This window comes from Antedon mediterranea, chromosome 11 (assembly GCF_964355755.1).
Source record: "Antedon mediterranea chromosome 11, ecAntMedi1.1, whole genome shotgun sequence".
Classification (NCBI taxonomy): Eukaryota; Metazoa; Echinodermata; class Crinoidea; order Comatulida; family Antedonidae; genus Antedon; species Antedon mediterranea.
The window spans coordinates 3,180,885-3,206,510 of NC_092680.1; the positions used below are offsets into that span (position 1 = coordinate 3,180,885).

General features: G+C 34.4%; 2 protein-coding genes and 1 long non-coding RNA gene across 3 annotated transcripts; all 3 read left to right on the plus strand.

Moving 5' to 3' along the window:
• Positions 1 to 3,274: 3,274 nt before the first annotated feature.
• On the plus strand, positions 3,275 to 9,002 carry LOC140063225 (uncharacterized). The gene is made up of 3 exons (XR_011847590.1): positions 3,275 to 3,288; positions 8,309 to 8,539; positions 8,732 to 9,002. It is a non-coding gene; the product is annotated as an uncharacterized lncRNA (long non-coding RNA).
• A 6,720-nt stretch (positions 9,003 to 15,722) lies between these two features.
• On the plus strand, positions 15,723 to 18,178 carry LOC140062805 (uncharacterized). The gene is made up of 4 exons (XM_072109144.1): positions 15,723 to 16,218; positions 16,352 to 16,399; positions 16,728 to 16,806; positions 17,185 to 18,178. The coding sequence occupies exons 1-4, from the start codon at positions 15,768 to 15,770 to the stop codon at positions 17,561 to 17,563; spliced, it is 957 nt and encodes a 318-aa protein (XP_071965245.1). The 5' UTR covers positions 15,723 to 15,767; the 3' UTR covers positions 17,564 to 18,178.
• Positions 18,179 to 22,660: 4,482 nt separating this feature from the next.
• LOC140063224 (uncharacterized) lies at positions 22,661 to 25,399 on the plus strand. Its single transcript, XM_072109719.1, has 4 exons — positions 22,661 to 23,600; positions 24,146 to 24,196; positions 24,328 to 24,412; positions 24,734 to 25,399. Exons 1-4 carry the CDS (start codon positions 23,084 to 23,086, stop codon positions 24,798 to 24,800), a joined length of 720 nt encoding a protein of 239 aa, XP_071965820.1. The 5' UTR covers positions 22,661 to 23,083; the 3' UTR covers positions 24,801 to 25,399.
• The last annotated feature ends 227 nt before the right edge of the window (positions 25,400 to 25,626 follow it).

The following is a 25,626-nucleotide window of genomic DNA, read 5'->3' on the forward strand; positions in this document are numbered from 1 at the left end:
GACAGTGTTAGAGGTCTAACGAAGAAATGCGAGTGGGTATTATTAGATGAATTAGTGCTATGCAACATATCATACTTTATGTTTGGTAAAACATACATATAAAAATATTCTTTTTTTTAATCTATACGTAGGCCTATACATTCTAAGAATGATATTAATAACCATTTATGATGTATTTGTGTTGTTTTTTACTAGGTCAGAGACAATAACGCGTACAATTGTATTGTTGTTTTTTTTTTTTTTTTTTTTCCGGTAATTTATAAAAATATATGTCCAACCTGGAAGATTTCTTCGAATAATAATTATCCTGGATGAGATCGAGTCCACATAATGTTTCATTGTTATGAAGTCGCATAATTTTCGACGTTTTCTCTAAGTGTTAGCAACTCTGTGACTCACCATCAAGGTCACAATAGAAGCTTTGTCCTTTTTTTTGACAACGCCTTTTTTAATCTTAGTATAAGTATTAATACTAATCATCATACAATGAATTGTGCATTGTTTCGTTGACAGTTACTTTGTCCGAACGTAAGAAACTATAGATGGCGCTCTCTATCGATAACTGTATTAATTTTCTGTGTGTATCAATACATAATTATTGCACTGAAAACTTAGTGTTGTCCGAAAAGCTCTGCTAATTTTTCTGGCTGTTTTACTTTATCGTTTTGATTTAGCTTTCTGCTTATTTTATTTTGTATCTCTATTGAGATCCAGCCACTGATACCCACAGCATTGTAATTTTTTTCATTAATTTGCCTTTGCACTAATACATCATTAAAGTACAAATATTTGTTAACGTCTTCAATTGCCATATTACTGTATTTTCATTGTCTCGTGATATCTAAATATGAGCAATATTGTCATAATTGGGCGGGCACATAAGCGCCAACAAGGACAACAATCTCGTGCCGTTGCATGCAACATTCAAGAATACAATATACGGAAAAACCAACAACATAAATATACTCAATTGCATCCTTTAGATGGTAGGCCTAGATGGCATGAAGACGTAGAGGCATACCGTACAAGGAAGTAGTAGGCCAATAGACAAACATTGTGTTTTTATTTATCATTCTGTAACAGTTAGGTCCGCTTGTAAAACGAAACTCCGAAGGAAGTCAACAATAACAGTCCAAAAACAAAGAGAATACTGACCTAATAATAGTACAATAAACACATGTACAATAAAGTATTTCCGTAGACGCGCAATTCCTTCTTCTATAATCGTCTTTCATAGAAAAAAATATGAAGATTCTTTGTAATAATATACTGCCTTACCGTATCTACCTACTAGTTTAAGATTATAATAGTATACGTATCTTTAAATGTTTACGTAGGGCCTATAGATCTCACCTTTTAGAGACGATTAATTAATTTATATTGGCATTTTTTTTGCAGGTCGTTCTAACGCTTAATTTGAATCAATCAAAATAACATTTATTTTCTTCATTAATAACAAACATATTGATGTTTTACTAATGCATAACAGTTTACGCAATGTGTACTAATGTATGAATTATAAAGGGTCTATCCTAAGTATTATATTTTTCTCTATTATTTAATTTGGTCTAAAATAACGTTATATAATATAAGTTTTGAATAAAATAAATCCTAACTCCATCAACGACACTCATTTGAACTAGCAACGATTTGATACTACGCATAAATTAAATTTCGGCGCTGTTCGAACAAAAACAAATTACTTGCCGATAGAGGGTGGTATTTATAAACAACACAAGTTCGCTCTTATTTTAATTATTTCCTGATGAATAGTCTCTCAAGCTCTGTCTACACAGACTAGTTTGACAAAAAAGTGTGATGTGACCAACTATGGTAGTGATATTTGTATTTTATTTATTTATGACAATTCAGAGACACATCTTCCGGAGAAGCCAGATAGAAGTCACAATAGCCGATATTACACAAGTGATTCCATTAAATTGTATCATATCCATATATGGGCACATCACATTGTTTTTTTCACATAAAGTTTGATAGTGTAGACAAAGCTTTAATCTTCACCTTCGAGTGAAATATAATCTAATAAAAATAACTTTATATAAGTAATAATTGGGTCTCTCACTCTATTGCCGATACTATTATCAATGACTACAGGAAGTAAAATAAACACAAAATATTAAGTACTTTCTTTGAATTTATTACATAATTTTATCATAAAGTTTACCATCATCAAAACATTCTTTGGAAATATAATGTAGTGCGTGGTATACTTCACACCGATTATAATTTATATAGTAACACTAAATACAAGGTTTAAGGTCGCTCATATTCAGTTTGATACAGTTGACACAACATCCAGAGTGTTGGATCAGCTTGTGTTATTATGTGCGGGTATGTCCAGTTTGTATGTTCAGATCAGGACGTATTCTTCCATTCCATCCAATCAGAACGGTTTGTTGTTATGGGATGGTGGGACAGACATTTTTCAGAGAACCACGTCTTTCCATTTATACAATTCTAAAATGAGAAATAAGAATAAGTACTAAATCTTTCATTGACCATTGTGGAAAATTACTATTATTAAAACAGCTGCTTCAACATGTCACAAAAGCATGACAAATTAACAGTAAGACATAAGTACATTATGTTATGCTAACATTGTGTATGCATCATGATTGTGTTGTTGTAGATTGTCATTAGTAAAAATTAATAATCTCATCTTTTCATTAACAGGTATAGGTTAAACCTGTCTGTATTGGCAGTGATTGATGATTAAGGCCCATATTTTGTTGTTTTTTTAAAATAAATTTTTATACATTATATAAATATGGGCACTGGATATCAATGTAAAAAAAAATATAAGCATGTCTGTTTTATTGGTTAGCAAATTGATTTTAAACTTTGATGTTTCATTTATTTTGAACAGCTTATAATCTCACAATAACATGAAAAATGCTAAGCATTATTTTTGTTATATTTGTTTTAGCTTTTTTTAGTAGATGTGTTTATAAGATTGTTTTGTTAATATTACCTTAACACTGGGAGGGCATTTTACTCTAATTTGTTCTTTGGATTGTTTACAGCAACAAAATGGTACAGGACTACCAACAGAAATAGCGTTACACCAAGCATATTGGCAAAGATAGCTAGCTGTATATCGGTAATCATGTTGAACCTGAAAACAAAATGACAATATTGATTAAATCAGGAATAGCGAATACAGAAATATTAATCATAATGGATGAAGTCTTGCAGCATGGAGTAATCCATGCTTGCAACAAGAAAACATCCTGAAATGGTTGGATAACGGGAATGCTAAATAAGCTGGTTAGTCTGTCCATTTACCTCCATGGTCGGTCTTTCTTTAGGCTTTTAGTACTGTATGATTGTAATAGGATGTAATAGGATATAGTAGGCCTAGCTAGTAGTAATGATATGCGATAAGTAGGCCTAGCTAGGCTTGGATCCGCTAGGCATTCTATTTATTACAAAATATACAGAATTATACTACTACTATACTACTACTAGCTAGGCCCTACTACTACTACTACTAGGACCAGGCCTACTTTTATTTAAATTACGCTGCACTACAAAACAAGGGATAATTCATAATTAACATCTTAACCAGTACAAAAGTCTCGATCACTAACTTATAGTAGTAGGAGCACTGACTACCTTTGTATTTAAGGAGATAGCTAGGTTCTACTAGGCTCACTCCGCAGCTGGGTCGGCTCACTCCGCTCTGGCACCACAAGGTCAAAATCGACAATATTGCCATGCATATTGCCTAGGATTCAGATTAGTGTGAGCCTAAGCTGCCATCGATAATAATAACACAACCACATGAACTAAATTATTTATATTTAACTAATATTCGTTAAATTAATGAAGGCCCTATATTAAAATGTTACCTAAATCCACTTTTTAGAGAACAAATCCGTTCAGGTTGTCGATGTGTCAGTATCGTAGAGGTTAAAGGTTAAATTGATGCATTTGCGCCACCAACGTTTACACAAAAGTATTTGATTTGAGCGTTGGTGGCGCTTTCACTCTTGCTCATAATCATTTTAAATTTCAAAGTAATACATGGTATAGGCAAAGAATATATATCACAAGAATGAGTAATCCGCGATTTTCCCTGTAACAGTAATATTGTCCATGTGGTAGGGCGCCGCCATAAGTGTGGATGTATACAACTTTTTGTGACGGTTTCAATAATCAAAGGCTAGACCACCGGTAGTATTTTCATGATAAAAAATGTTATCAACTACATGCCAACATCATGTTAAATACTATTTGGATATTTAATTGTTCATTTTATGCAATTTATTTAGTAAAAACTGCCGTATAAACAGTTTGCTTTATCAACCGGGCGCTACGATAGCGTGACCGGGCGAGTTGGTGTTTACGCGTTTTCACAAAGGATAGTTTAATAATATTCCTATATTTAACTTCTTTCTGGTAAAACAAATAAATGTTAATAACATTTAACATTTTGTCCTATTAATAACATGTATCTTATACTAATTTATATCATAAAAACAATACTTAATTTACCGGGCGTAGAGTAGTACACGGCAATGGTAAAGAATAGGCCGTGCTGAGTAACGATTCGTGATTTTTGGTGTTGCTGTGTTAGGCCTTTTTTGTGAACTAACTTAGCATGTTAGTAAATAATTGTCTGTAAAAGTGAATGTACACTAGATTGTTAATAAATATGTATTATAAAATAGTTTACAATTGCAAAAACTATTATCATAATTCTATTTAATGTGACATGTATCATGTCTATTAAATCAAGTCTTATTTAGTATTTATACATCCGCCCTTATGAGGGCGGGCATCACTCACTTGAGCTCTCTGTTACAAATTTCTCATGCAAAAATCGCGGAATACTCATTCTTGTGATATATATTCTTTGGTATAGGCCTACACAAGCTTTGCTAGGCTAGCTATGATCGGACATACCATAAGAAAAAATAGCCTCTCCTTTTTGGTACAAAACTTTCAACTTCAACAAATCATAATGTTATCTGATAGGGCCCACTTAGTACTATTGGGTCGAAGACGTCCTAGGCCTAAAATATCTTTAAAATTCCATTATGTTCTTAATGTAATTACAAAGTAGGCCTATTATTTATTAATTAATATGGCACGCAAAGTTCGTATATTAGTGTAGATTCAGAATCATATAATTTGTTTCATATTTAATTTCAAATCAGGTAAAATGGCTTTTTTTTTTCTGGCGGGAACCTATGCAGCTATTTCTCTTAACAAAATAATAGATGTCATTTCCGGGGACCTTACAGCTCTGTTTGGTATGCCGTGCGTTGTTATGCAAATTAGTTTGTGCACATATGAATCTCTTGGTGCAAATTTTGCAACCAAACAGTGATTTTTAATATGTACCTATTGAGCTGTTTATCTACTTATCGGTTCATACCAAGTTCATGCAACCCAAGTCTTGTCATCGTCCATTATATAGGGGGGTCAACCATTATGACTACAACTAATTTCCATAATTATTGATTACATTTTTTAACCAAAGAAATTAAAATGACATAAACTAGTAAAGTATGAACATTTTCAGACTTTGTAATAATTACCATCTATTCATTAAACAGGTCACAGAAAGATAATCATAACCATTACCCGAGTGAAAAATGGTAGATCCCAGCTCGCTAACACTCAAACATAGGTATCTTAATTTGGCAATTGTGAATATAAAACACGACATATAGAACTAAATAACACCTAATAATTGTGCCTTATATATCAAACATTACAATGATATAAAAATTAAAATGCTACTTACAATTATATAATGAAAAATTAACCCCAAACTTAGCTACAATCCAACGGTCTGTCAAGTGAAGGCTTGATAACACAGAGGCAAACCCTATTTGAATTTTGCCGCTTTTTTGAGGATTTTTTAGATTTTTTCAAAATAGATTTTGCTATTTTGACACAGTCTATTTTAAGCCAATGCTCATAAGAAAAGTATGTAAGGAATCTATGAATATTCAGCTTTCTTTTAAGAAACTATCCAAAATGATTGATGACTTACAAGTGATCTTAAATTGCAAATAAAACACTGTGGGGCTTTAGAAAATAGGTAAAAAATTGACCTCACACTGTCAGCGGTCAATGGATGGTGAGTTTTAAAGCGTAAAATGACACATCCTTTTTGTAACTTTACAATTTCAAACATATATCATTATGTTCAGTATTGTCTACAGTTTATTTTGAGCTACTATCCAAAAAAATCCGATTTATAATAGCCGAGATATTTAGGTGGGAACATGAAAATCAAGTGTTTTGTAGAATATCACAATGCGAAATCAGTGGTATTCATGTCCCAGTGGAGTGTGTTGAGGCAATTTAGCTATTTCGTTGCTCAAGAGATTCATATGGTGTATTATGGGGAAGATCAACACGCCACACTTTTAAATTTTGGTGTTATTAATCTTTACATTAGAAGATTGTTTAAATCATGTAAATGAAACAATTTGCGGGCGGGAACCTAGCAGCTCCCCTCTTTTAGTTAGCTCCCCTCTTTTAGTTTGCAAAAGTAATCTCGAAAAGAACTCCATGTGGAAAAGAAGCCCACCCAAGATTACTAAAAATGAAGGAGCACATGGGCTTCTTTCGAGGTTTCATGGCAGTCTATTTAATGGAAAAATAAATGCCATACAACTTTTTTTCTCTTGTTTAGGCCTAGGCCTGACATTTTCAACCCTCCAGATGAAGGAACATCGTAAGGAAAAAGAAATCGCGGACCGCTAACATTATTAGAATCGACTTAATTTAAACATTTTGAACCGTTCAAAGACGAAAAAAGTTATCGCAATAGGACCATATAGTATTTATGTTACATTAAATGTAGTTTGTGACCTTAAATTAGATCTAAAAACCGTAGAGAATGAGTGAGTATTGTTGGTTGTTTGTTAGTGAGTGGATATTTGGACATCGGAATTGGTTTTCTTGTTGAAGAGAGAATATTTTGACCCCTCGAAAGGGCAGTGACGACGGAAGCTAACTTGTACCTTATCATCACAATTGTTGGTACATACACTCATAATCAGTGTTATGACAAACGCTCTTCAAACAACACTCACCATAAATCACTTTCCATGCCATGATTAAACTGATTATCTTAACGTGCTGAAACCGTGAATTATATCCATGTAGCCTACTATTTTGTGAATTATTACAGTATAGCATAGCCATGGTAGACACGTTTTCATATTCTCACATTTTCTCATCGGGACGATTCTCGCACTCGACTCCCGAACACAAAATCATGTACCAGCCCCGCAATTTTCTAAATGTATTTCCTTTGATTGGGCGGGTCCATTGATTGGGCGGCATTTGAATTGAAAAAAAAAACGAACCGCAATCACATTCGATTAAGGTTAATGAAATAATGTAATCCAATGAAGAGAGGGACAATATTCGCCAGGTCTAAACGAATCGAGGTTGATGGCCTACAACGTTTGTAGACCTAGCCTATTTCCTGACTTGAACAAAGCTGAGACAACCAAATTGACATGTGAACAATATATTAATAAGTGATCCAACAAAATATCAGGTGAATAGACTTTTAAGCATACCTAATTGAGTATTTTCAAAATCTGTTAAAACTTGTGTAAATATTATTCGTGATAACACATACATAAACGAGTTTGTGCTATTTCTGACACGGTCATCTCTACGACCGCAATAATATGAAATTGGCCATTCAGTTACCTTATCATTTGTTATCATAACGAAAATATATTAACAACATGATAGTATATGCTGTACTCACTGTAAAGGTAATTACTGCCTATATTACACTTATTGATGCAAAACATTATATAATATAGGGCGATAATATGGTATCTAAATATTTGTTTCACTCGAAAACAACAAACTTTTATAACTGTAAATAATGAGGTTCTCTCCAAATTTGCACCAAACTCTCGTATACGGTATATGTAAGCTACAATAATAGTGTTTTCTTGTAGCCCAAGGTGGCTACAACCTTTTTCACATGATTGTTTGGCTCCCTGATGTCATACATTCCTTTTTCCCTGTCACTTGGCATGAAACAGCCTCGCTGTTTCTTGTAGTTAGGCAAAACACCGTGACAGAATCAGCTGCAATTTAAAGTATAAACATTAATTTATTATGGTTTACATCGTGTTTTAAATATTTTCTGATTTCAAATCAGATAAGGTTTCAGCCTTTACTAATTTACCAAACTTTCCAGTACTTTGAATTAATAATAATTCTAAAATATATAATTTGTTCATGCTTGGTTCTGAAAAATAGTAAATTCATCATTGTCTTAAAATTTATATAGAGTTCAGCCGTTCTATTTAACGTGGAAAATAGAAGGAAGAAGGAGCAGGGGGAGGAAAAGAGTCACTTGGTTGGCCAGCATAGCTGAATGGATTCGGAATAGAGGCGAGAATACCAAAGAAGTGGAGTTGCTGAATATGGCAATAGACAGAGAATTGTGGCACAACATGATCGCCAAAGTCTCATGATATGGCACTTCGAGAGAGAGAGATCAGCATAACCATAGTATATTGTAATTTATCAACTTTAACAATTAACCTGAATTTAATGTTTCGTAACATTATAGTATAAGAGAGGAAAAAGATTGTTGGAATTTGTTTGTTTTGTTTACTGCAGTTATATTATTTTCGTTGTCCTTTGCAAAAGCCTACATTTTGTAACCCCTTGATTATTATGACGAAAAGTATATCTTATATCCATCTAGATAAACGTAGGTCCTAATGATTTATATCAACTATTGCAACAATACTTATCACGTGATTTCAAGATGCTGGGAGGCGAAAGTTCATGTTTGACAATAGGCCTACTATCCGATGCTAAGTTTTCTGTCCAAGTCGGGATAGTTTATTGGATTGTGAAAGTGTTTTTGTAGTAGGCCTAATATCTATATTGCGGAAATCGCTTTTCAAGGTCTAAAAATGTTCAACGAATATTTTTGGATATCTCTTGTTTTGTGTGTTTACCCAGGGATCAAACACTTCTCTGCAGGTAAGCTGGATTTAAAATATATACCTGCAATTTCAATGCTTAGCTACTTTGTTAATCTCACACCACTCTACTGAAACACACTTCAAGCAAAAGAAGCAGCATCGACACATTGTTTTAAGCTGCATGCAGGAAGATAAATACATGTTCTTTTCAGATTTTTACAGAATTTGCAGCAACGAAAAATTCAAACTGTGAAGCTGTAGAGAGTATATCTAAACTTCTACAGAATCATTCATTTCAATACATAGAAACAATTTTGTATCTAAGTCAATATATTTCCTGCATACTGATAACCATTATTAATTCTGGCCTACTTGTTATGTTATTTCAGCGAGTGATTGCGGTTCGCCACCTGCAATTGGCAATGCTACATTAACATCTTCTGGTGGTTCATCAGAAGGTGACTACGTCATCTATACATGTGAGAGTGGCTTTCTTCCGACTGAAAACCAAGCAAATGCGGTGAAGTTTTGTCAAGATGGACAATGGATAGGAAGTGATCTTAAATGTAAATGTAAGTGCAAATTAATGTATTTTCAACAGTAGTTACGGGCACCAAAGGTACGGTACCTCTAAGATTTGAATTTCTGAACATATCAAGGACGTATTCACAACATTTGTTTACACTAACCTTACCAGAGTTCGTTTACTGAAAAGCCAGAGTTTGTTCAATTCCAATTTTCAATTCAAAGCAACATTTATTTCTTTTTATGTTCATCAAGAAGAAGGTTAACAGTTAATATAAGAAAACAAGAATAATACAAACTCATTTTCAACAGATCTTAAATGTCCAGAACCATCTGTGCCTGCCTTTGGCAACGTAAGCAGTAGTACGACAGAGTATAATACAGTAATCAGCTACTCATGCCATCCAGATAAAACATTAGAAGGAAATAGTACAAGACGTTGTCAGGTTGATGGCTCGTGGAGCGGCGAATCACCAAACTGTATTGAATATGGTCAGTATAGTATACTTATTAAAGCAAACATTGATAATAAGATCATGTTGGTTTCAACTCTGTATTTAAAAATAAATGTTTAAATAGCAGTCCTTACGTTTTCTTGGCGAGTCATTGTTGATGATATTTTCTATCTTCTCTTTTGTAAAGGTTGTGAGAGCACAAACGATGATTTCATCGTGGCCGACACATGCTTTAACATAAAAGTTGAGGAAAAGACGTGGCAAGGAGCAAATGTGAGTTGTATATCTTCTGGAGCTAATCTGGCGTACATTGGAAATGAGGAAACACAAGAAGAAGTTGTAAAGGAGATTAATAGGAAATACGGGAATGAGAATCACGACTACTGGATCGGATTATATGAAGTTATTGTGACGCAGTGGTACTGGACTGACAGTAGGCCTAATTTATTTAATTTTGATAAAGATACATATTGGCAGTGATCTGGAGAGGGGCGGAGGGGAGGGCCGTATGTCCCGATGTGGTCATTAATGTTTATGTCATTGTGCAAACGGGGTGGAACATAAACATATTGTATTCTAGTTATTCTAAGATATTACCCCTTACTACTAGTAGTATTTGTAATGGCCTGGAAACCACCAATCATGTAGGTTAATAGTTCTGTTGGCATTTGTTTCTTAGTATGTGACTGAAGGAGGAGCTTTTAATGTCTGCTAAAATATGTTCTGAATACATCTATTTCACAGGTGATTCTCCTATGGTTTACAGTAATTGGGAATCTGCATCAGCCGGTGATGTTGGCGATCGTTGCTTTCTTAAGGGTAGCACAGCGAAATGGTCAAGCGTATTTTCTGGAACTACAATGGGATATATCTGTCAATTTGGTATGGAACTTTTTTTATGGAATGCTGCATTTTTAAAGTAACACATTGTAGCAAGCTCAAAAGATATTAAAGACATAAAACATCCATATGTGTACTATTACAGTTCAATTAAAAATAAAGAACATTTTTGTTTTCTATTTTAACTTAATTATAATAATTATTCAATTAAATAAATCATCATTTTGATTTTTAAATTCGTTCATTTAATCCTTAGCTGATGATTGCCCAAACCATTTTAGCTCAACTGGAGACTTTTTAAAATATGGTACATCAATAATTGATGGAAACACTTACTGTTTTGTATTTAATCCATCGGCGAATCAAAATTGGAATGGGGCGAGAGATAATTGCAAGAATCAATACCGTAAGTCTGACGGAGGAACAGAAATGACAGGACGTCTTGTTGAAATCACAGATGAGATCACACAAACTTACATTGAATCGTTGATAACAAAGAACAGTAATGACTTAGGTGGTGGTGACTATTGGATTGGTGCTGAGAAGAAGAACGCTGATCCACGTGTTTGGAAATGGACAAATGGTCAGTATGTACAAAGAATTTGTATTATATCGTATACTTTATTTTATTAAATGTCAACATTGCAAACATTTGAACTAGGCCTAATGGAGTCGTAGTTAAGTATCACTGAGCTTTTAGGATATGGCTACTTGATGTCTGACTAAGGATTTATAAAGAAAAAATTTGGTTTTGTGTGTGGCAGTGCATAATGTGTAACAGAACAAGTCAATTTCCAGAAAAATAAAGATTATGTTTTGTTTTATATTTAGGCAAATTGTATTCACTATTATTTTAGGGTAATTTCTTCTGTTACTTTTTACACTTACCAATCTCAATTTCGTAAAAGGGAGCCAGTCTAACATGACCACAATGGTAGTAGATGACACAAGGCATATTTTATAATTCATATATTACGTCAAAGTATGTTTTACATTAGCGTTTATTTTAAATTGGCAATAATTTAGGTCTTAATTCAACATATACATCATGGGGTCCTAATGAACCTAGTGGTGATGGAAGTTGCGTAAACTTGTTGAAAGTACACGGGTATAATTGGAACGATGAAGGCTGTGGTACAACGTCGGGATACATCTGTAGTTACGGTAAGCAATACATTCAGTTGATACAAAATTGTAGTGTAGAGTAAAACCAAAATAAAAGTAGTACGTGCCAAGAGGTAAAGGGTTTAAACATACAATTATATACATATGACGCGGAGCTTCCAGGATCTAGACGGTGATTTGTTGGCGTAATACTGCACTTGAGCTGGTTTAGTTTCGGACAAAATATCAAAACGCGATGATCCACTTGTAGCGCTCGTAAAGGAATACTACCAACATGAAAACGACAACTAGAGACTTGGGGCAAGTCTATATACAGTGAAGTGACACCTTAGAACATTGCTTTTATTTTATTTACAATCAAATTATAAATGGCTAAGAAAAAATAGGCTCCTTTTAAAAATGTTTTTTTTTTGTTTCCAATCATAACATGTAATATAATAAATATAAAATAAATATTGCATTTAAAGATTATGCTGATGCTGTTACTTTCTGTGGGTTTCCTGGTGGTATACTGAATGGATTTGTTTTAGACGACGTAAAGGATAAATACGACATAGGTAATGTTGTTCGCTATGATTGCATAAACGGCTACACTATGGAAGGATCACCTAACATCACGTGTACAAATAATGTTAAATGGGAAAATAAACCATTATGTGTTGGTAAGTATATTTAATATTAATGTTTCTTAAGAGAAAAAGATATTATGTCAGCCAATTGGTGGCAAAACGATTTTTATTTAGATATAAACCACTTAAAGGTAAACAAGTAAATTAGTCCCACATCGACATTTAGACATTTAGACGACTGTTTAGTTATTCAGTTGAAGTCTAACCAGAAATTACAATTTGATAAAGTTTATTTTTTTAAATAATATTCTTTTTTTGACTAGCTGTAAATTGCACATCCCAGCCACACAAAATCGAGTTCTCTACTTATACAAATGTGTCGGCTGCCAAGTACTGTGACGTAGTTGTGTACGAATGTTGGGATAATTACACTATGGTGGGATTTGGTGTTTCAACGTGCTTAGCCAATGCGACATGGAGCTATCCAGAATTTACTTGTGAAGGTAGGAATGAACGATTTTATAAAGCATAGCTTTTAAAATCATTGTATACGTTGAAAATGAGTGTAGATTCATCGTCATTAAAAAAAGTATATCGGTTTATTCGTTCTTATATTTATGATTTAATTTGATGTTATTAAATTTGTCATTTTCTCTTCAGGTATTAAACCAACGATTGAGTCTAGTACGAAAAACCTTAGGAGCACCATAGTAACTGGCGTCGTGAGTTCGCCTACACATCAGACACAACCTACCAAAGAAGGCTTGACGACATCATTTACCACGCCAGATAATCCGATAGACATTGCTTCAACAACCGAATATTTTGGAATGTCTACTGGTACAATTTATCATACAGCAGATGAAACATTGACAACCGAATTCGAAACGACTTACTATACTACATTTACAACTCAAGAAAAGCCTACAACAGAAGTTGCGACAACTGAATTTATGAAAACACCTGAACGTGCACGAACAACGACAACCTACAACACATTAACAACAAAATTAGAGTCCACAGAAGACACTATAACACAAGTAAATATGTCAACAAGAGACATTATTTTGACAACTGAATCTAAAGAAACATCTGAAGGTACACCATTAATTACGGCAACCGACCAAACATTGACAACAGAATTAGAGTCGACAGAAGACACTATAACACAAGAAAATATATCGACAAGAGAAATTATTTCGACAACTGAATCTATAGAAACATCTGAAGGTACACGATCAACGGCAACCGACCAAACATTGACAACAGAATTAGTGTCGACAGACGACACTATAACACAAGAAAATATATCGACAAGAGAAATTATTTTGACAACTGAATCTATAGAAACATCAGAAAGTGCACGAACAGCGACAACCGCCAACACATTGACAACAGAATTAGATTCGACAGACGACACTATAACACAAGAAAGTATGTCGACAAGAGAAATTATTACGACAACTGAATCTATAGAAACATCTGAAGGTACACGATCAACGGCAACAAACCAAACATTGACAACAGAATTAGAGTCGACAGTCGACACTATAACACAAGAAAATGTGTCGACAAGAGAAATTATTTCGACAACTGAATCTATAGAAACATCTGAAGGTGCACGAACAGCGACAACCGACAAGACATTGACAACAGAATTAGAGTCGACTGACGACACTATAACACAAGAGAATATGTCGACAAGAGAAATTATTGCGACGACTGAATCTATAGAAACATCTGAAGGTACACGATCAACGCGAACCGACCAAACATTGACAACAGAATTAGAGTTGACAGACGACACTATAACACAAGAAAATGCTACAGCAGAAATTATTTCGACAACTGAATCTATAGAAACATCTGAGGGTACACGATCAACGGCAACCGACCAAACATTGACAACAGAATTAGAGTCGACAGACGACACTATAACACAAGAAAATGCTACAGCAGAAATTATTTCGACAACTGAATCTATAGAAACATCTGAAGGTACACGATCAACTGCAACCGACAACACATTGGCAACAGAATTAGAGTTGACAGACGACACTATAACACAAGAAAATGCTACAGCAGAAATTATTTCGACAACTGAATCTATAGAAACATCTGAAGGTACACGATCAACGGCTACCGACCAAACATTGACAACAGAATTAGAGTCGACATACGACACTATAACACAAGAAAATGCTACAGCAGAAATTATTTCAACAACTGAATTTATAGAAACATCTGAAGGTACAAGATCAACAGCAACCGACCAAACATTGACAACAGAATTAGAGTCGACAGACGACACTATAACACAAGAAAATGCTACAACAGAAATTATTTCGACAACATTTGAAGGTACACGACCAGCGACAACCGAACGAGAATTTACAACAGAATTAAGGCTGACAGAGGATATTAAAACACAAGAAACTCCGTTAACAGAAATGACTTCGATACCTGAATCTATAGAAACATCTGATAATATAGGAACAGAAGCAACAACTTCCAGCGCATGGTCAACGCAGAATTATAGGACGTCTGACACCATTATTATTGTGACAACTGCATCAAAACAGTCAGAAGGTATCAAATCAACAATGCAACGAAAACAGACAACTGGCGGTACTTGGTCAACTCAGAGCTTTATAACAAATGGAATGACGACATCACATTCGCAAACATCGCAAACTCAACAGAGACCAACCACAAAACAAATGTTGTCAACTATTATTAGAGAAACTAGTGACGGTGCAAGAACCACACAGAAATATACGACCATTGAAATGTCAACAACTCAATCGCCACAAACAGAGGCTATTGCATCACCAACCCAGAACATTCTGACAACACACGTATCAATAACTGATCCGGTAACACCAAATGATGATGGTACACCTCAGACGCAGGATCACGTGACAACTGTCGAAGCGGTGACAACTAACTTACAGCGGACAGAAGGTATGCTTTCCTCAACACAGAAAGTGCAGCCTACAACAGAAGTATCTACAAGACAAACTGCTGACGGTTCACCAACACAGAGACCAACTGATGATGGTACACCTCAAACGCAGAAACACGTGACAACTGTCGAAGCAGTGACAACTAACTTGCAACAGACAGAAGGTATGCCTTCCTTAACACAGAAAGTGCAGCCTACAACAGAAGTACCTACAAGACAAACTGCTGACGGTTCACCAACACATAAACCAACTGATGATGGTACACCTCAAACGCAGAAACACGTGACAACTGTCGAAGCGGTGACAACTAACTTACAACAGACAGAAGGTATGCCTTCCTCAACACAGAAAGTGCAGCCTACAACTGAAGTATCTACAAGACAAACTGCTGACGGTTCACCAACACAGAGACCAACTGATGATGGTACACCTCAAACGCAGAAACACGTGACAACTGTCGAAGCGGTGACAACTAACTTACAACAGACAGAAGGTATGCCTTCCTCAACACAGAAAGTGCAGCCTACAACAGAAGTATCTACAAGACAAACTGCTGATGGTTCACCAACACAGGACTTTGATAAAACCGATATACTGACAACTCAATCACAGAAGACGAATTTGGTCTCAAAAGGAACACAGCAACATACAGCTGAAGAAGAATTTACAACTAAACCACACAAAACAAATTATGTTGTTAACATTACAACATTACAGACAAAGCTATCAACAGGGAGTGAACCAACAACCAAACGTCAACAAAAAGAGACAACAGAATACTGTAAGTATTGCATGAGCATGTATTTCCCAAATCAATAGAATAGGACAACTTACTCATAAACTATCATAGTGTCCTCATAACCGATTGGTATTCTGATTCTATTATCTACATCAAATGTGGTCTTTGATTACAGATTCCACATCGAACCCTCCCAGTGAAGGACTTACTCTTACATATTTAAGTAAGTATATAACTTTGTCAGCTTTGTATAATATTTAGAGCACAGTTAGCATGATATAAAATAACTAGATTTCATATTGGGATTTAACTGCACGACACGACGCGCGACGCGGAAATACGAACTTACCGAAGCGTGTCGTAAACATTACAAATCAGTTGATCATAGAGTCGCATACGGTCGTATCGTCTCCACACCACCGATTGTTTTTGGATATGCACCGATAACAGTTAACTTGCTGTAGACATATTGGCGGTTGTGTAGATGAAATAATAACTTTAACCGTCAGCGATCGTTGTCTTTACTGACCCTACTCGTTATTTTGTTTCAGTTATCATTAGCGTTTTAAGTGCTTTCGTGGTTCTGTTTCTCTTAATCCTTATACTGTTAATCTGTTCTTATTTGAGACGGTAAGTATAGTTAGTTCACTAATCCTAATTATTTGAGGCATCCATTTTGTCGTTTCCAGAATAGTGTAAAGGTGATTTAAGATTCCTTCAAAAAAGAGGGATTAGCCGCTCAATAAATTTAATAAACAATAGAATATTAATAGAAAATATAGAATGAATGTAAATTACCAGGAAGGTGGGCTTTTGTACACCGACTTGGCTGTACCTATCTAACTTCTTTCTTTCTAGAGAGTATTTTAAAATCAAATGTGTTAATCAGTATTCTATTAATTGTGTTTAGTTAGCAAAGAATAGTAGTAGTTACCAAAACAAATTGATAAACAAGATATATCAGTGATGAAGAGAATAATTCATTATATTTTTATTGGTTGAATGTAGAAGACATCCTATAGAAGAGTCAAAAGCAGAAGATCTTGATTTCGACGAACCACCACCACATGTCGACCAAGATTTCTTTTCCAACTTCACGGGTATTCCGAGAGCACGGCTTTCTTTTCAACATGATGTTTTAGACAAATTCGATTATTACAACGAAGGCTACAGTGAATTTGAAGCTACGTCTCAAGTAATGTATGTGAGGCGAACAAACCGTGTTTCGCAGTCAAACTGGGAAAGAGATCCTAGCTACGAGCCTTCAAATACAGGGCCTAGCTTTAAAACGAATCGTGGCTATGAAAAGGGTTATGAGGATTCAGAACTTATTCCAATGAATTCAATGGGAGAAACAAAAGCTTCTTATGGTTTTCCAGTTTATTAGAAAGATACAGATTTTTTTCTTTGAGTGACGTAACCGTTGTCCTCCGCAACAACCGCGGTAATTATTTGTATTATACAATATTGTAACGGTTTTTAGTTTATACTCAAATATAATGACTAAATGTATGTTATATTGGGCGAAATCAATATGTTGATGTAAAGCTTGTGGTACACCAATATATAGTTCTGAACAAAACTGTTGAGTTTCTCGACTTTTCGATCAATATAATTTGATCGTCGTGAGAAGTGATCGAGAATGGGAATGGGAGGTTATATATATTTGTTAGAGCATTGCGCAAATTGACATATTGTGCACATGCGTGCACACGTACTGCGTAGGATATGACCGAATCACGATTCTTCTTTTTTTACTCCTGGACGGACGTTGCAACTCTCTAAATATATTAATATGTATCAATCAATTTGAGAGCTGGTACTTTATATTATGATGATTTAGCCTATGATAGGAAGCTAATAAACACTATAATCTATTTTCCTGTGTGCTAATGGCTTCATTACACAACTATCCGCATCTATCAATAATCACATTGGTTTACTTTAAGATAATATCACTGTCAAATGACATATTTAACTCTTGTTCATACCTAATTTTGACTACAAGTAAACAAAATCGTATCTTTATCTGTAACTCACTGAACTACATAATCGAAACTTTGTAGATAATATAATGGGATAATACAACTCATGACACTGCCAATTCAATATTAGTAATAAAAACACTCACTTCGGTCTAATTTGTGTAAGTATGATTTTCTTCATAAATATAGTAGGCCTACTTTAGGATTTGAATTCAGTTTAAAAACTGATATATCATTACCAGTATTAGGCCTACACTTCTTTTGGGAGCACGTAGGCCTACAGTAGGTAATTATCGTAATGTGTACAACACGATTAAAGGCGGTGAATGTCATTTAGCACCGGCGTTCTGAAATCAAAATGAAACTAAAATGTATGATTACATTTTGCACTTGCACGATTGTAATAGGCCTAAATATCAGAGGTTAGGCACATTTGTGCCATATAAAACACCATGTTATATATATTATATTTGCGGTTGTCTTTATGTGTTCTGATATATATTTTTGTATAATATGTTGTCTTTTATTTAATAACTGTGACAGATTTTATTTTTGTGTGTAATGAAGAAATGACACTCAACAAAAGAACGATTGTGTTCCTGTTTATTTGTATAAGTTGTGCTGTACAATCTGAAGGTATTCCCAATAATTATTGATTTACTGTCTAAATTATTAAAATATAGACTTAAATTCAACATTTATGCATTGACCATACAATTTCATGTACGTATTGTCTTTAGATCATCGCCATCAGATATTCCATCAACGTTAAAATTTGCGCATGCAATCCGTGTTTTTTTGCAAGGACAATTAGTTTGGACAAAAAAAGTAAACTGCGCCAGTGCAAAATCGCTGAGTCGTTGCTATTTGCATAACAAAGTTTGCATAGCAACACAACCATTTGCTGATTTAGGAAACAATGTTAATCTGGGCTACATTTTCATAGATTAAGAGAAAGAAACATCTCTAGTTTGCACCCATACAAAGAATGAGATGATCTGATATAAAAAGGTACGTGTGCCAACAGTTTCGTGGTATTTAGTAGGACCTATGCCTATTTTTCTTTCCCGTTTTGTTTCAGCGAGTGACTGCAGTTCGCCACCTGAAATTGGCAATGCTACATTTACATCTTCTGGTGGTTCATCAAAAGGTGACTACGTCATCTATACGTGTAACAGTGGCTTTCTTCCAACTGAAAACCAAGCAAATGCGGTAAAGTTTTGTCAAGATGGACAATGGATAGGAAGTGATCTTCAATGCAAATGTAAGTCTGTGTTAGAAAAGACGACAGAAGATACGACTTTCATGATTAGTGTTTGTGACGTAATTATTATAATATTACATGGAAATTGCTTATCAACTATCAATTACGGTTTAAACCCGCATATTATTGATCCAAATTATTAAAGTTATGCAAATAATGAATGGCTTAGTAACCTACAGTCATTTCTTAAATTGAATTGGTAAGCTGATAATTAGTTTACTGACCATCTTAATACGTTCACACGGTTTCTAAATAACGTTAGAATGATAACATAGCAAATGTAATTTTCAACAGATCTTGAATGTCCAGAACCATCTGTGCCTGCCTTTGGAAACGTAAGCAGTAGTACGACAGAGTATAATACAGTAATCAGCTACTCATGTCATCCAGATAAGACATTAAAAGGAAATAGTACAAGACATTGTCAGGTTGATGGCTCGTGGAGCGGCGAATCACCAAACTGTGTTGAATATGGTCAGTATACATATACTACATACTACATATAATATAGATAATAAAATCATGTTTATTTAAAAATGAATAAATGTTTATTATTGGCGCTTATTCGGAAGAAGAATTTACTAACCAAGCAATAGCAGTATTTAATTTTGGTGAGTCACTGTTGATGTTATTTTCTATCTTTTCTTTTGTAAAGGTTGTGAGAACACAAACGATGATTTCATCGTGGCCGATACTTGCTTTAACATAAGAACCGAGGAAAAAACGTGGCAAGGAGCTAATGTGAGTTGTATATCGTCTGGAGCAAACCTGGCGTACATTGGAAATGAGGAAACAAAAAAAGAAGTTGTAAAGGAGATTAATAGGAAATACGGGAATGATGATCAAAACTACTGGATCGGATTGTACGAAGATATTGTGACGCAGTGGTACTGGGCTGACAGTTAGTTTTATTTAAATAAAGATACATCATTAAATAATGTGATAACTGTCATATTCATTGTTTTAGTCACTTATTATCCAATATCGTTTATTAGTATCATAATTGTATAACTGAGAATAATAATAATAATTATCACCTTATTATTACGTTAATCGTCATTCGTCTCGTAACAGTCATAATTACAATAAAGTTATTACCAAGTAATATTATATATAATCATAATCACAACGTCGTATAATTTATTCATTGTATTCCATCATTACCAGTGGTAATATAATCCCATTTGTAAACTCTACGGATTACTTCAACCATGGAGGATCCTCCATGCTTCAACTATTTCTTTATAATATAATAGGTAATTAATTTCGTTATGGCTTTTCTCCTGATATACTTCCACATGTTGAATTACTTTTGAATTATCAGTTGATTATTGCATAAAGTATATTATACCGTTAACTTGATTCTATCACAGGTAATTCTCCCATGGTTTACACTAATTGGGAATCTGCATCAGCTGGTGACGTTGGCGATCGTTGCTTTCTTAAGGGCAGCACAGCGAAATGGGCAAGCGTATTTTCTGGAACTACAATGGGATATATCTGTCAATTTGGTATGGAACTTTTTTTATGGAATGCATCATTTTTAAAGTAACACATTGTAGCAAGCTCAAAAGATATTGAAGACATAAAGCATCCATGTGTGTGTATTACAGTTCAATTAAAACTAATGAACATTTTTGTTTTCTATTTTAACTTAATTATAATAATTATTCTATTAAATAAATCATCAAGAAATATGTTGCTTTTTAATTGATTTTTAAATTCGTTTATTTAATCCTTAGCTGACGATTGCCCAAACCATTTTACCTCAACTGGAGACTTTTTAAAATATGGTCCAGCACACATTGATGGAAATACCTACTGTTATGTGTTCAACCCGTCGTCTAATAGCAATTGGAACGGAGCGAAAGACACTTGCAAGTATCAATATTATGACTACAGTGGAGGAAGACAAATGTTAGGACGTCTTGTTGAAATCACAGATGAGATCACACAAACTTACATTGAATCGTTGATAACAAAGAACAGTAATGACCTCGGTGGTGGTGACTATTGGATTGGTGCTGAAAAAAGGAACGCTGATCCACGTATTTGGAAATGGACAAATGGCCAGTGCATCGTTTTGATTACATTTAAAATTTATATAAATTATGGAGTTTCTCAATTGATAAATAACCATGTGTCCATTGTCATTGTTTAATTATGTTATCGAATTGATAGATTAGCTGACTCATGTATACATTTTTAAAATTACCTTTACATACTAACTGGTAGTAACTAGTTTATACTGAGCTGTGTATTCGGACCACCATAAAAATGAAGACAAGAAAGACCAATGGAAAGATAGTAACAGGAATATATCTGTAATTTTATAGGTCTTAATTCTACCTATACATCATGGGGTCCTAATGAACCTAGTGGTGATGGGAATTGCGTCAACCTGTTGAAAGTACACGGGTATAATTGGTGCGATGAAGGTTGTGATAAATCATCAAGGTACATTTGTAGTTACGGTGAGTAACATTTAAATGGCCACTATAATACTGAGAGATTATCGCGTTGAATTATTGTTTTAAATAGCTATGACGTAACAGACCATACAAAAAATGTACTTATTATTATTATGTTAAAGCTTATTAAAATCTTGAGTTATCTGTATCTTTAAAATAGGCGGAAATGAATAGCACGCCCTACTATTGCTTTCTGCATTTTGCAAAGTACTGTTGTATTTTTTGCTTTTTTCGCTTTTTCATACTCTTTTGAACAGATTATACTGATACTGTTACTTTCTGTGGGTTTCCTGGTGGTATACTGAACGGATTTGTTTTAGACGATGCAAATGATAAATACGACATAGGAGATGTTGTTCGCTACGATTGCATAAACGGCTACGATATGAAAGGATCACCTAATGTCACATGTACAAATAATGTTAAATGGGAAAATAAACCATTCTGTGAGGGTTAGTAAGAATTTTTGTTTGTTTAGAAATAGTCAACTTACAAACGTTATTAACAAACATTTTTTTCTCGCTCCTATAAAAACATTTTCTAAATGTATGTTTCGTTTTAATTAGCGGTAACGTGCACATCTACCCCACACAACATTGAATTTGCTTCTTTTAAAAATGTGTCAGCTGCCAAGTACGGTGACGTGGTTGTGTACGAATGTTTGGATAATTACACTATGGTGGGATTTGGTGTTTCAACGTGCTTAGCTAATGCGACATGGAGTTATCCAGAATTTACTTGTGAAGGTATATTAACACATCACATCCAATCCATGTTGACATATCTAATTAGATTTTCTTAAGTTTTTTTCTTCAAGAAATTATTATTTTGTAAATTTATAGTCCGATGACACGTATCACACCTATAAACCCGTGTCGCCGTGAGGAGCGAGGACACACGTCCCAATATTTGCGCATGTGCACAACTAACTAACATGACATAGTTTGGTCATTGACCGTCACAAATTGAAAGATTTTTTATACCCGACGACTCTTCTCCGTTCTTTCTATCGACTCTGTATTATTAATTCTTTATTGAAAAAGCTCCGTGATGAATAACATTACAGAAAAGGGAATTTGTTTATCGGTGAAGGAACGAATGATATCTTGATATTAAAAACTTTTGATTATGCAGATACATCTGACAGAGAAATTATTTCAACAAGTGAATATCCGGGAACGTTAGATATGACAACTAGCACAACAATCGTAACTCACATACAACAAACGGACAGTAAAGCATCAACAACACAGAAATTGCTGACAACAAGAGACATATCAGTAACTAATACAAAACAAACTGTAGAAGGGACAATCTCAACACATGCGACGACCGCCGAAACAACAACTCCAACACAGCACACAGCTGGTATGGCATCAAAGACCGAAAAAGAACAGACGACAAAACATATATCAGTAACTAATACAAGAAAAACAACCGCCGATATTGTATCGAAAACACAGAAAATGCTAACAACGAAACAAATACCGGTGGTAAATACTGATGATGCTTTATCAACTCAATCACAGAAGGCAACGGTTTTCACAAAAAGAACGCAGACAGCACAAGAGGAATTCACAACTAAGCCTTCAAAAACAGAAGAGTCGACGTCATCGTTACGTACAAAGGAAAGTGAATTGACATCCAATCGTCAACCAAAACAGACTAACACGACTGAAGCAAAACCGACGACCATCACAAAAGGTATGTGCTTTGTCTAAATTCAAATTTGTTCTAATCAAGTTAAGCTATATTCACACTTAATTTCACGGAACGGAAGATGGCGCCGTTCAATTCTGTATATGATTTTCATTTTCCAATATTTAACAATACAGCGCCGTCTTCTATTCCGTGAAATGGAACAAGTGTGAATATAACTGTAGTCCTTATTCTCTACAGTAATCGAGTGTTTCGTTGCTTAAGAGAAACAAACTACCTCTAAAGTTTCTGAACACATTCATGATTTATATAATTTGATCAAATCATTTTACATGTTTTCTTTGAATCAATTACGTCGTGAACCTTTAAAAAGAACGTAATTTATTTATGTATTATGTTCATTCATGATTTTATAAGTTGATTTTTGAAAGCGAGAGTGATGAAGTATATTGTGTACATGAATGTGTCTATGTAATACCCGATTCTGCAGCTGTCACTAGATACGAGTCTAGCTGATGTAGTAAGTGTATGTTAAATAGATCCATTAACGAATGAATAAACATGCTAAGGAATGAAACTTTAAATTTCAGAATCAGAATCTACCAAAAATCCAGATAAAGGAATGGAAGTCGGATTGATAGGTCAGTAACTTCTTTAATGTTTTAAATGAAATGCAGCATCTAAGATATCAATATTATCACTGAATAATTTTCATTATATTAATCATTATCACCACAACAATAAGTAATACTTTATTACTTTTTAATTATAGTAACAATTGCAATACTCGGTGTATCAGTGATCATCGTGGCTGGTGGACTAGTGTTTTGGTTGGTTGTTAGATTTACCAAGCCTAGGTATAAATAATAAATCAATATTTATAGAATGATACAATCGTTTTAAACATCTTCCCATCTCCATCTCTTCTGCAATCTGCCGTCAACATATACTACAAATGTTGATAAATGGTCATGGTTTGTGTTGCTTTAGTGGATGACGTCATGCACCCTCAATTCCTCACTTATTTATAATAATCAATATTTATATAAATTGACTGGTATTAAATATATGTTGTAGTAACGTCAGTGACGTCACAAAGAAACACAAAGTAGTTGACTCATAGGTACAAAAGTCATTCAACTGTTTACGCCTTGTGACAAATGTGTTGTCTCTTGCAGAGAAGTTGCTCCTGGTACCAAAGAAGTGCCGATCGAACTTATGCCTCAATCTAACACAGTTAACTAACACTAACATCTGACAGAAACACTGTCTTCAACTGAAAGAACAGCGATTTAATGATGAAACTAGTGGATTAAATGAAGAAAACGAAATGTGTAAAATGGTCTTTTTAGTGGCAATTGCACTGTACTGAAATACAACATCGCTGTGAGCATATTCTAAATTTCAAAATAAATAAAAGTTATTACAATCACAGATTCGAAGCACATCTATCGAATATTCTTCTATATCGTCTATTTATAGTCTTTCAGTCCATCAATTTCGAGTTTTGTCTTGTTTGTGTTAGTCCATCACTCGGCATTTCGATTTTTGTCTTGTTTATCATTTTTGTCTGGAATCGAGCTAAAGCATTATACGTATAAAAAACGATGTGTGCCAAAATGCTTATCTTTTTACCAATGTTTAAGTCGAAATGCAGTAACTATACTTACGCCTACGTTATACAGGGCAGAATAAGGTGAAATAGAATGCCTCTGTCAATCAATCAAATACAAATATATATAATAGGTCGGTATACTATGAGCCCTCCAAAACTATCTAATCTTATCAATACAAAAAACAAAGCATATAGGTTCTTAAGTCACATGACATTGATATGATGACCATTGTGGTAGGCCTAAACCATTTCCATTTACCTCTTCCAGAACTTTTTCTGTCATTAACACAAGTATTGTTTGTTTGTTTGTTTTATCTTTATACTGGGTGACCTCTTCAGTCAAAGACTGATCTCCCAGAGGGCCCAGTTGGTGATCAGTGGCTGTGATGTACTAGTACACCGGGGTAACCCCCTACTCGTCTCGAAAGATGTACTAGGTTCTTTAAAGTGCACACG